At 43.0% G+C, this 13857-nt stretch overlaps 1 protein-coding gene across 3 annotated transcripts in view; it reads right to left on the bottom strand.

The window, feature by feature from the left end:
• Positions 1-8571, bottom strand: part of DHRS7B (dehydrogenase/reductase 7B) — a 29832-nt gene extending 21261 nt beyond the window's left edge. For 2 of the 3 annotated variants that reach the window (XM_053470693.1, XM_053470694.1), the window contains exon 1: positions 8482-8571. In XM_053470693.1, the coding sequence (XP_053326668.1) occupies positions 8482-8498 (17 nt within the window). In that variant the 5' untranslated portion in view covers positions 8499-8571. Of the gene's footprint in view, positions 1-8093; positions 8299-8481 lie in introns of those variants that run through there. The other variant, XM_053470696.1, reaches the window with a different exon arrangement.
• Positions 8572-13857: the final 5286 nt, after the last annotated feature.

Here is a 13857-nt window from a genome sequence, read left to right as displayed (position 1 = left end):
TTTATGCTTCCATACATTATTTATGTATACCTGCAAATATAAGGTTTGTATGTCTTATTCAGTTGATCTATACATAAGGCTATGTATGTATGGCTTAGTGAATGAGAGACAGACGGACTCTGGTGAAATATTGTTTTTAGTGTGGGAGCAGAGGAAGGGATTGCATGCTAGGGAGCGTGGCCCAAGGAAACGCTGCCCTGGGGTCCAATGTTCTCAATATAAAATATATTTGCAACAGGGTCTAATATTAATATACCGTATTTGCTCGATTATAAGACGACCCTGATTATAAGACGACCCCCCAAAATCTGAATATTAATTTATGAAAAAAAGAAAAAGCCTGAATATAAGACGACCCTATAGGAAAAAAGTTTTACCAGTAAATGTTAATTCATGTAAACTATGTGAACAATTGTTTGTTAATAAAAGCTATGATTGAGAAAAATATTTTGTTTTTATTTCCTTTTTTTTTCCATCTGCCCCCCAGTTATGCACATCTGCCCCAGGCTTGCCACTCTGCCCCAGAAATGCCTTATACCCCCTATATGCCACTGTGCCCCATGATATGCCTTTTAACCCTCTATATGCCACTGTGCCCCATGATATGCCTTTTGACCCCCTAAGTGCCACTCTGCCTCCAGAAATACCTTATACCCCTATATGCCACTCTGGCATTTAGGGGGTTAAAAGTAGGGCTGCAACTAACGATTATTTTCATAATCGATTAGTTGGCCGATTATTTTTTCGATTAATCGGATAAAAAAAATGAATGTAAATTTTTCATTTATTTAAAATTATTTAATAAACAAATGATGTTAAATACAAACAGCAGAATAAAAAAAAACTTTGATAAAATGCATTTCTTGTCTTTATTTCCCAACCAGGCCCCCCAATTGATGCACATTTGAGCCCAGGCTTGCCACGCTGCCTCCCAGACATGCCACGCTGCCTCCCACATATGCCACTCCACGCTCCCTCTCACATATGCCACTCCACGCTGCCTCCCACATATGCCACTCCACGCTGCCTCCCACATATACCACTCCACGCTGCCTCCCACATATGCTACTCCACGCTGCCTCCCACATATACCACTCCACGCTGCCTCCCACATATACCACGCCACCTCCCACATATACCACTCCACGCTGCCTCCCACATATACCACGCTGCTTCCCACATATACCACTCCACGCTGCCTCCCACATATACCACGCTGCCTCCCACATATACCACTCCACGCTGCCTCCCACATATGCCAATCCACCCCCACATATGCCACTGTGCCTGATACGCCTTATACCCCCTGATACACCACTCCATCCTCCCCAGACATGCCACACTGCCCTCCCCACATATGCCTTATATAATGTATATGCGTTATACCCCCAGATGTCACTCTGTCCTCCCCAGATATGCCCAATATCTCATAGTCCCCTCATAGAGTCACAGACCCGTTCGCATCACACTGACACCATACTTTTATAAATAAGTACTGGGTTAATCTTCACGGCCCCCAGGATTTAGATTCCCCTTTATCTCTAACTGCACCTTAAGTTAACTTTATTAAATTAATCAAATTAACCCTCAGTCCTCATCATTAAATTAACCCTAAACACCCCATTAACCACAGCATCCCCTAAATTAACCCTAAACACCCCATTAACCATAACTGCCCCTAAATTCAACCTAAACACCCCATTAACCATAACTGCCCCTAAATTAACCCCCACCTCCCCTAACTTTCAGTAGCCCAAATATTAATTTTATACTTACAGTTAGATGAGTGTCACAGCCATGTGGTTCTGGCCTTCTGGGAGAAGGAAGGGGCGGGGCCAGTTGTCACAGTGATTACAGGGAGGGACTGGTAAGTAGGAGCTGCTGCTGTGAGTCACTCAAACGGATTATATAATGAGGGGTATTTTTCAGAGCGTTTGCTTTGAAAAAACCCTCATTTTATAATCGATAATAATCGATTCAATTAATCGATAATGAAATTCGTTGGCAACGAATTTCATTATCGATTATCGATTTTATCGATTAGTTGTTGCAGCCCTAGTTAAAAGGCATATTATGGGGCAGAGTGGCATATAGGGAGGTATAGGGCATTTCAGGAGGCAGAGTGGCGTATAGAGGGTTAAAAGGCATTTCTGGAGGCACAGTGGCATTAAGGGGGTTAAAAGGCATTTCACAGAGCACTCTGCCTCCAGAAATGCCTTATGCCCCCATTTAACACTCCCCCCCCACCTCCAAACTTACCGGAGCTTCTGAGTCCCCCGGTGCTTAGTCCGGGCAGCGTGTAGAGCTCTACGCGAATCGCGTAGACAACTTCCGCTCTACGCGAATTGCGTAGAGCTCTACACGCTGCCCGGACAAAGCACCGGGGACTCAGATGCACTGGTAAGTTGAGGGGGGCATAGCACAGGAGGATCCAGGTCCCCTGCATCTGAGTGCCCGGTGCTTAGTCTGGGCAGCGTGTAGAGCTCTACGCGAATCGCGTAGAGCTCTACACGCTGCCCGGACTAAGCACCGGGGACTCAGCAGCACCGGTAAGTTGAGGGGGGGCATACACAGGAGGATCCAGTAGTAGAGCTCTATATGCTGCCCGGACTACGCGAATCGCGTAGAGCTCTATATGCTGCCCGGACTAAGCACCGGGGACTCAGAAGCACCGGTAAGTTTGGGGGGGGCATACACAGGAGGATCCAGGTCCCCTGCATCGCTGCAGTGGATCTGGATCTTAGTCTCATAGTCAGACCTATTTGAGGTCTGATTATAAGACGACCCCGATTATAAGACGAGGGGTATTTTTCAGAGCATTTGCTCTGGAAAAAACCTCGTCTTATAATCGAGCAAATACGGTATATTGGCAGTGGGGCCAATATTAAAGAATGAAAACTGCCAGTTCAGCTGTTACGATTTTAAATCATATTTCAATCAGTCTTTACTTCAAAGAGATAAGTACAAATTATGTAGTTAAACATGCATGTCTAACACATATATACATATATTATATATACCTGTGTGTGTAATCTCATGCGCTTCATAGTGAGTCCCTGAATGGCAGAAATAAAATGCGGTCACCCTACATGACGCGTGTCACTGAAGCCTACGTGCCATGGGCTCCGGGAGGGGCCTGAGTGCCAGCCCCCTTCCTACAGACTATGGGCCCTGGCCTTCAAAGGTGCTCTGTACAGGCAGGTCCACTAGGCCTTCTTCCCTCTGCTACAGAGTGCCACATTTCCCCAAAGCGCAAGAGACTCTAAAGACTGCAGAGCTCGGAAACAGATTTGGGGCACTTGCATTTTGGGAGGAGGTATTTGTGTGGTTTTACTCTCCATCGGGTCAGGACCATTGGGAGAGCTCCATGGCCAGTATTTGGATGTGGATCCGATATCCAGCAGGTTTCAGCTAGAAGTCAGGGAACCGCCCGTGTTTACCATCCTCCCCACGGACTACAATAGCGCCCACCTACTGTGCTTAGTGCAAATACTGAGCTGCGTGCAAAGGAGAACCTGATGGGGAACTGTGTGTGGCTTTCTGTGTCTATTGCATGTGCATTAACCCTGTGTACTCTTTAAATACTGGTGTGTTTCCAAATGAACCGAGTCCTGTTTTCACCTTAACATGAGCACTGGCTGATGCTTGGGGTGGGCTGCTATGATACTTTGTTGTCATTTTTAGGACAATAGTCACACTGTGTTGCTAAGCCTCGGCTAGCCACGGTGCCAACGCAGCTCCAGCGCAAGCGGCATTCCCCTTCTCTCTACAACGTTGGTTCTCTCCGGTGCTAAAGGGGTTAATAGCTGGCTTCCCGGCAGGAGGAAGCAACGTTTGGCGGGAGTACCCAGTCGGGTACAGGGTGTCCCGTCACAACATGTGGGCAACAGCACAGAGCATAGGGGAAGGTAGGCACACAGAAAATAAAGAAATGCCAAAAAAAATGTAGGGTATATATAGTTTACATTTTGGATTGATTTATGCATGGGGGGGGCTGGCTGTAGCACAATGTCTGATCCCTTGCATGACAGCAGAGATCACTTTTTCAAGTGTACCAGCTGGCAACCTGTTAGCACACTTTTTAAAACTTTTGATAGCATGGTAGCAGGCAGCCATCATAGTCTGCCTGTTCCATGCATTGATCATTGCCATAAGGCAGCAATCTTTTTTTAGTCTTTTTCTTAGTACTTTTCTGAGGCTGCTGATCGATTAGCAGTACGCACTCCCTGTAAACGGAGCCTTTGGTTTAGTGTTAGCGTGAAGTATCCATGCAAGCTGATCGTGCAAGACTTCTGACATTGGGAGGTTAAATGATGGCTCTTGAACACCGGGAACTGGCCGGTACTTTGATTAAAACTATCATGACGGCACACAATGTCATGATTAGTCAAATAGAGGAGCAGAACTATTATCTCCATTCCAAAAAATAAAATAGTTACAGGTATTAGTAAAGCAAACTCCATTGGACTGTGTTGTAGTTTCAAAGTGCACCTGTCACTGAATAACAACAAGGTGTCCCTTTGTAGGGGGTACTTTGGACCTATACGGTGTGCTAACCATTCAGTTACAAAGTGTATGGGTGAAAAATTATGGAGTCTTACCCCCCCCATATTAAAACATTAAGGCAGCAAAGAGCTAAAAGCTATAAACATAGCTGCTAGTTTCAACAGAAGGCATTCTGGAGTGAGTGGCACACTGTCCATTAACGTATCCAGGTCTAGGGTGGCAGGTCTGGGGGGGGCATATAGCTGCACAATGGGCTGGTTACAAGGGAGATCTTTCCAATCCACCAAAGCCCTTCAGTCCCCAATGGACGTACCGGTACGTCCCAAAAATGCATCCCAAGAATCCCCTATGGACGTAGCGGTACGTCCTGCTCTTCTTGCAACGGCAAGAACACATTCCTGCCCCTGCACGGAAGATCAGGCTGTCAAACTCTTGGACTGGACTCTTCCCTAACAGCAGAAGCCAGTATCGCCGGTTTCCTGGTGTCCGAGCTGATGTAACAGCTTCCGGCACGAAAGCCGGAAAACTTACATTTTTAAACGCCATTCGCGCGATCGGGCTTTCCTTTCCGGGTTGCGTCACTGGTGACGCCATCCTGAAGGTCATCGGAGGACAGGATATCCCCTGCAGGGTCTTTACAGACCAAACCAAGCTAACATAATAGCACTAAACCACATACGCATGGCTAATATGCACCTGCTTAAAATATGCTAAAACTAGAATTGTTTTAAAAAAATATATATATTTTTGAAAACATTTTTAGACATTAGTAGTTATTAGTAATAAGAAAAAAAGTTCTGGAGGCTGAAAAAAAGACATGCGTCCATCAAGTTCAGCCTTTCCCATATCTGTTAAGTTCTTGCTGTTGATCCAAAAGAAGGCAAAAAACCCAGTTGTGGCCCTTTCCAATTTTGGACAAACTAGGGGAAAAAATCCTTCCTGACCCAAGAATGGCAGTCAGATCTCTCCTAGGATCGAGAAGCTGCTTCCTCATAATTTAAAAATTATATCCCTGAATATTATGTTTTTGCAAGTATTCATCCAATTCCACAGAGAATTCCACATCCTTATTGTCCTTACTGAAAAGAAAAAAAATAATTTCCTTTGCCTTAGATTAAAATTCCTTTCTTCCAGTCTAAACGCGTGACCACGCGTCCTATGCATAGTCCTGTTTATGAACAGATTTCCACACAATGGTTTGTATTGGCCCCCGAAATATGTATATAATGCTATCATATCGCCTCTGAGGCGCCATTTTTCTAAACTAAACAGATTTGACAAATTTGTTGTGAATCTAGGCGCCAGGTAAAAAAGTTAGAACTAACAGTTAAATGTTAAACTAACAGTTGGTCAGGAGTGATCTGATCATCATCAGCACACTTACTAAACTCACAGCATTTGACCTGGAAGCACCCTGGGCTTTCAGGTCAGTGCTGCTTTTTTTTTTTTTTTAAATTTTTTTATTTTTTAACTCTTTCGATGCTGATGTTCCATTGGAGCACAGCATTGACTGATACTTAGTCCCCACAAGCTTGTGGGGACAAATGTTAACCCCTGCAATGTCACGAATGTGTCACACAATTGTGGCATTGAAGGGGTTAACACTGCACTGTCGCTCTCAGGGAGCGATCAGGCAGCAAGGGGGTGTCGCTCTCCCTGTCCCTGAAGCTGCCGGTGGCAGCTGGGACCCAATTGCTGGTCTATAGACCAGCCATTGCAGGGAGGGGAGTGTTTGATGACTGCTGTAGGCTTCCATGCCTACAGGAATCAAAGGGCTTGCGGGGGCTCGTTTTTGCTGGTCTGCCTGGGCTTCCAGGCAGACCACCAGCAGCAGAGCCCCGTACAAAACGGGAATTAACCCGTAAATGCCGCGATCGCGGCATTGAAGGGGTTAACGCTGCAACTGCTGACTGACATTGCACATTGCTTCCTAGTTTGTTGTCAATTCCCAAATTCTTCTCATTTGTTGTTATCCCTAATTCACTACCATTTAGGGTGTAAGTTACTTGTGCATTCCTTACCCCAGTGCATAACTTTGCATTTATCTACATTAAATTTCATGTGCCATTTGTGTGCCCAGTCCATCTAAATCCCTCTGCAGCAAAGTAATATCCTGCTCACATTGTATTACTTTACAGAGCTTACCATGACATAAGTTATGGTGGGTAAAGGTGATTGAAAACACTTCCACTAAAATGTAGGGGTATGTAGAAGCACTAATCTACAGACACCAGACAAGCCAGAAGGCTTGTTGTTCCCTCAGAAATCTCATGGTGCTGCCACAACCACAAGAGATTCTGGGTAGACAGATGCAAATAGGGTTAACAATTATTACCTTTTTCCTCTATATCCACTTTACATATGGATCCCTTGAAAGTAATTGCCTGCTGTACAGGACACCCTTTAGACAAAACTAATTGGACTCATCAGCATGAGGTTGTGATACTGGCTTTACAGAGTTTAGTGTCATCTGCAAACACAGAAACATGATTTCAACGCCTATTGCAAGGTCATTTATAAATATGTTGAACAAAATTGGTCCCAGAACAGAACCCTGAAGGACACTACTTACCACTTTTGCCCAGCTTGAAAATGTACCATTTCTAACAACTCTCTCTGTACTCTCTCTCTAAGCCAATGTTCAACCCAAGAACAAAAATTCATCTAGACCAATTTCCTTCAGTTTGAATACTAACCTATCATGTGGAACCGTGTCAATGCCTTGGCAAAATCCAAGTAGATTACGTCCACTGCAACAGGCTGATCTACACTTCTACTTACTTAATCGTAGAAAATTAAATTAGTTTGACATGACCTATGTCTCCCCTTCAACATTTGGGGTCAAGACCGAACTCCAATAGATCACTTGTATAAGACAGTTGGGAGGTATGACATCATGGGACATTGCCATTTCACAAGTAGTAAAAATCTGCACAGGTTTCCACTGATTTGTTTTCCACCTCCCTGGGGCAGTCAGTTGAGATCAGAAAATCAGCACTGTCCTGCAAAAACTAGGGTATGGTATGCAAAAAAATATACATATATATATATATATATTTCATTATATATCAACAGTATCAGTTTGAGGCCCTACTCAAACGACCTTATTTAGCCCTGTTCATTATAGGAAAATAAAAATCGCCTATATTTTTTTGTATTTTAAGATACTTTGCACATGTGCGAAAATAAAAGTAAACTATATGATGTATATTAGGGACTGCGAGTCAGATAACATGGCTTAACAAAGACACTTTATGGTAATTTACTTGTAAGATTATCCTGTATCTAAAAACATTTTATTGAACGTATATTACACTGCCGCTTTGTGTAATATTAATTACATTTAAACTGAAGGAATTTAAGTTTATTTAAAAAAATAAACCTTTTGTAAAATTGTAGGAAATGCTAATATAGTACAGAAATTCAAAATGCTTTGGTGCGAATTAAAGCGATTATGACAAATACAATGAGTTAACAAAAACCGTCAGACTAGCAAATGGTCATTTTTATTATGACATATATATATATATATGTTAGCTCGGCAACATGCAAATAACTCAAGCCTTTTGCCATGATTTTATACATACCCAGACCTGACAAATGGATGCAAGATAATGGAGGGAATAGGATACAAAACGTAGAGGAGACTCCCAATTAAATTGAGCAGAGCTAGTCCATAAGATAATGCATTTCTCTCCACAGCTTCGAAAGACCTATGCTCTTCTAACAAGGACAGACAAATTTAAACTAGAAAATGGCTTTGTGCCAGACAGAAGCTTGACGTCCCACACCTGCCTTCAACGGCACGACGCGGGGAGATTCCAGCGCGTAATCCGTCTGACCTATACACTATCGTAGCGGGGGGGGATAAGGGAATAGTCTAACGTCCAAAACATAAATGCATATTAAAGTACTGATTCCGTACTTCGATATGCATTTAGCATTTTTTCCAAACGATAAACACGCACACGTTACCTTCCGAACTGCCCCATAAGCCTCAACCAACTTTTTGTCCCCTCCCCCTATCCAATCGCCGTCGCAAAATCCCCTTCAAAGGGAATGGCGCATGCGTTCCAATGCTATTGCAAGAATTCGAATGACCCCTCAAATCTCGTCACTAGCGTGAGGTCAAACGCATACATTTATAGGCGGGGACAATTTTTAAAGGTAAATTAGATATTTTTTTTGGTTAGTGCTTTGAACTTAACCCTTTCAGGACCGGAGCTTTTTTTACCATGTTTGCACTAAATGACCAGAGCAATTTTTGTGCTTTTGCTATGACTGTATTCAGCTCTGATTGCACACTAACACATTAAGTGCACCCCCACACGTTACATACTGTTTTTTTTTCAGCAAAAGTACAGTTTTCTTTTGAGATAATTATATATGTAAACCATCATTTGGTATGAAAAATATCTAAACATTAGGGGGGGAAAAAGGAATTTTTTCACAGTTTCAGCTATAACAACTATATATATATAACCAGTGCAAATGGGAAGAAAAAAACCCTTCAAAATTGTATTTAGGTATTTGTCCTGTTTAGGGAAACACCCATACCTGGGAACTTATGGGCTCCGGATACCGGGGCCTTCCCTTGCGGGACGCGGCCAGGACTGCACACTGACGTCAGCGGGGGTGGTCCCGCCGACATCGGTGGGCAGTCCAGGTGACGTTAATGGGAGTTAACGCTGACGTGAGGGGGCGTTCCCGCTGATGTCAGTGGGAAAACACTAAAAGGGCGCGGAGCGGGGCATGTTCTCGCTTCCGCAACCCGGAGGAGCGGCGCTTACCCGGTAATCTCCAGGTCAAACCTGGAGAGTTCACAGGTATGGAAACACCTCATATGCCTGGTATTTTCATTTAACCCATTCAATCCCCTATGGACGTACCGGGATGTCCAAAAAACGCCTCTTAAGAAACCCCTATGGACGTACCAGTACGTCCAGCCCTTCTTGCAGCGTCAGGGACACATCCCTGCCGCTGCACGGGAGATCAGGCTGTCGTTTGACAGCCTGGACTTCCCACTGACAGCAGAAGCCGGCATCGCCGATCTGATTCCCGCATGAAAGCTGTTACATTTGAAACTGCCCAATTGCGCGATCCCCTGCAGGGGATATCCTGTCCTCCGATGAGGCACAGACGCTGCGATCTCTATGCACGTCTGTGAGAACCTGCATAGAGATCACAGTGTGATCGGTGCAGGGGGATCGCGGGGAGGGGAGTGAGAAACCATGTCTCTAACCCCCCCTCCCGTCCTGAAACAGAGAAGCAGAAAAAAAAACGGTAATTTAAAAAATAATGATTAAAAATTCATTAAAATAATAATATAAATAATAATAAAAAAATAATGTGAGCTAAGTGATGTCATTGTGACCTCTAACCATTTTTGTGTAAAAAAATATATAAAAAATACAATAAACAATAAAATAAAAAAAATACAAAAAATATATATAAAAAAGATAATAAAAAAATAAAAAACCTTACCTCCTATTGCCCTAGCATAACATCTAGCCAGTATAACCCTCCTGCCTCCGTTCACAACCCCCAAACCCGTTAAGCCATAGGCATAAAAATTATACAAAAAATGTACACTTTATAGTATGCTCCCTGGTGCTGGGAAAGTCTGGAAAATCTATATAAATTAGGTATTTCTGAAATCAGGACACCTGAATTGATAAACTTGGAGGGGATTTTCCATCACTTTACCTAATTTTGTGAGGATTCAGAGGGAAAATTTAAAAGATATTAGGTTTTTCTTCTAATTGTCGCTAGTTTTTACTAAATTTCTCATTCTAAATTTTCAGCTAATCATCCAACTATGGTATCAAAAGAAAGCTCTATCTCTCCTTGAAAAAACAATATATAGTTTACATGGGTACACTATTCACAGGAAAAGAGAATAATCACTGAACCGACATAGCACAAAAATAGCAAAATTACTCTGGGACTTGAGGTACCAAAAACCCCTGGGATTGCAGGGGTTAAAGGCGTGGTATGCTGGGAGTTGCGCCCCAAAAGCGTCCATAAAAGGAAAAACTGCTAAACAAAAGTATATATTTTTTGAAAGTTGACGTCCTAAAGTATTTTACTAGGGGCATTTTAACACTTTTGATTTAACCATTTTAGTGCCAGTCTGAACATGGCAGTCGTTTTTTGTCATTTTTAAACCCATTCTATCCAAACACAGTATTTCAGGAATTTGTTTTCCCTGGGTACATGAAATTACTAAAACAACTTGTGATTTGTATTTAACAGCCCCCCATTTGAGACACAATAGAGGTCCCATATTTCCAGTGATTGCCGGGAGGAGCCTCTTTGATGACCCCTGTAGGGTTTGCATGACGTACCAGGTATGGCACAGAACCGTCACTAGATGCGAAGGGGTTAAACGTTTATTTCTGGTGTCTATTTTTATGGCAAGGAACCAATAATATATACGACTTATACATGATTTGATTTCAATGCAAATTTTGCATGTCCATTTAAGTCGCTATAACTCAGAGACCGCTGCACCAAGATGATGGCACTTTGTGCCACTATTTTGGGTTATATAAACACTTTTTTAAAACCTTCAAAAATCCTTTTCTCTAAAACCACTTTTGCCAACAACTTGAAACCTGGTCAGTCACATTGCCTCATTAGGCAAAATAAAGTTTGTTAAATATAACTCAATTGGACGTTTCATAAAGTGTGTGGGTTCACAAAATGAGAAAGAAGAAAATTACAGCTAAACAGCAACACTGAAAATCTTTAAACGAGCCTGTGTCCCAAAATGTACTAGTGTGAGAAATCACACTCTTCAATGCAACGTAGTGAGTGTACAGCCTGTATAACAGTGTAAATATGCTGTCCCCTCAAAATAACTCAACACACAGCTATTAATGTCTAAACCTTGGCAACAAAAGTGAGTAAACCCCTAAATGGATATGTCCAAAGTGGGCCCAATTAGCCATTTTCCCTCCCCGGTGTCATGTGACTAGTTAGTGTTACAAGGTCTCAGGTGTGAATGGGATGCAGGTGTGTAAAATTTGGTGTTATCGCTCTCACACTCTCTCATACTAGTCACTGGAAGTTCAACATGGCACCTCATGGCAAAGAACTCTCTGAGTATCTGAAAAAAAAGAATTGTTGCTCTACATAAAGATGGTCTAGGCTATAAGAAGATTGCCAAGACCCTGAAACTGAGCTGCAGCGGTGGGCAAGGCCATACAGCGGTTTCACAGGACAGGTTCCACTCAGAACAGGCCTCGCCATTGTCGACCAAAGAAGTTGAGTGCACATGCTCAGCGTCATATCCAGAGGTTGTCTTTGGGAAATAGACATATGAGTGGTGCCAGCATTGCTGCAGAGGTTGAAGGGGTGGGGGGTCAGCCTGTCAGTGCTCAGATCATACGCCGCACACGGCATCAAATGTCTGTCGTCCCAGAAGGAAGCCTCTTCTAAAGATGATGCACAAGAAAGCCCGCAAACAGTTTGCTGAAGACAAGCAGACTAACGACATGGATTACTGGAACCATGTCCTGTGGTCGGATGAGACCAAGATAAACTTATTTGGTTCAGATGGTGTCAAGTGTGTGTGGCGGCAACCAGGTGAGGAGTACAAAGACAAGTGTGTCTTGCCTACAGTCAAGCATGGTGATGGGAGTGTCATGGTTTGGGCCTGCATGAGTGCTGCCGGCACTGGGGAGCTACAGTTCATTGAGGGAACCATGAATGCCAACATACTGAAGCAGAGCATGATCCCCTCACTTTGGAGACTGTGCCACAGGGCAGTATTCCAACATGATAACGACCCCAAACACACCTCCAAGACGACCACTGCCTTGCTAAAGAAGCTGAGGGTAAAGGTGATGGACTGGCCAAGCATGTCTCCAGACCTAAACCATATTGAGCATCTGTGGGGCATCCTCAAACGGAAGGTGGGGGAGTGCAAGGTCTCTATATCCAAAAGCTCCGTGATGTCGTCATGGAGGAGTGGAAGAGGACTCCAGTGGCAACCTCAAAAGCTGTGGTGAACTCCATGCCCAAGAGAAAAATAATGGTGGCCACACAAAATATTGACACTTTGGGCCCAATTTGGACATTTCCACTTATGGTACTTACTTTTGTTGCCAAGGTTTAAACATTAATGGCTGTGTGTTGAGGGGACAGCAAATTTACACTGTTATACAGGCTGTACACTCACTACTTTACATTATTGCAGAGTGTCATTTCTTCAGTGTTGTCACATGAAAAGATATAATAAAATAATTACAAAAATGTGAGGGGTGCACCCACTTTTGTGAGATACTGTAAATGTGATCTCTGTTTGTCTCCTTTAAAGAGAGTTTTACCGGGGAGTTTGTGGTGACTTTGCATAGTGGATTGTTGTATAGGTGTTGCATATGTTACCCATTCAAGGTCTGCACATCTTACATACTGATGTACTTATCTGGGCATTAAATTAGCCCAACTTCACCTTGTAAGTATGATTTCATAAATGAACGATCAATCAATATTTGTTAACATTATTAAGAGAACGATCAAAATAATGTGGAGCCATAGAGAAGTCATGGTGCTTTTGCATGACTGGTTGTATTTTAATCCTTCAGGGTCTGTACATCTTATGTGATGTTATGTGAGGAACCAATTAACCCAATTTTATATTAACCCCTTAACGTCCAATGACGGGCCAGGCACGTCAGACAAAAACGGTCATTAACCCCTTAATGACAAGACTGTTTCTTACTCGTAGTACATTTTGGGAGAATGGCTTTTTTAACCTTTTTCAGTGTTGCTCTTTAGCTGTAATTTTCTTCTCATTTTGTGCGCCCACACATATTATATAATGATTTTGTTCAGGACAAACAGGGCTTTCTTTAGATACCATTATTTTTATCATATCATCTAATTTACTATAAAAAAAGATAAAATATGGTCATTGTTTTGTTAAAAAACGACTTTCTTACTTTTAAAAAAAAATCTTTTACTCATCTGCAAAAACTAATGAAAAAACATGCTAAACAGATTCTGCTTTTGTCCTGAGTTTACTCAGTGTTTTTATGTTTTTTTGCTTTTTTCTGCACGTTATGGGGCAATAAGTACCAGTACTGTTTTAGCCGGGCGCCGCGATCTTTGATCCGTGTGGCAGCGGCCGTTTTTCTTGTTAAACAAGCTTAGAAAGTGATCTGCAATCACTTTCTTTGCTTAAACGGTGTTGCTGTAACGCCTCGATGTCAAGGCATTCAGCAACAATGAGATCGGCATCAGGAGCCATGTCCGGCCCCTCCCCAGGGTGCCAACGCCTGTTGCGACGGGACGCCCTGTACCCCGACTGGGTACACCCGTCAGTTGTTCGTTGGTTCCTCCCGG

The sequence above is a fragment of the Spea bombifrons genome, chromosome 7, assembly GCF_027358695.1.
Source record: "Spea bombifrons isolate aSpeBom1 chromosome 7, aSpeBom1.2.pri, whole genome shotgun sequence".
Classification (NCBI taxonomy): Eukaryota; Metazoa; Chordata; class Amphibia; order Anura; family Pelobatidae; genus Spea; species Spea bombifrons.
The sequence above is the reverse complement of the archived record's forward strand: the minus strand, read 5'-3'. Positions and strand labels throughout refer to the sequence as shown.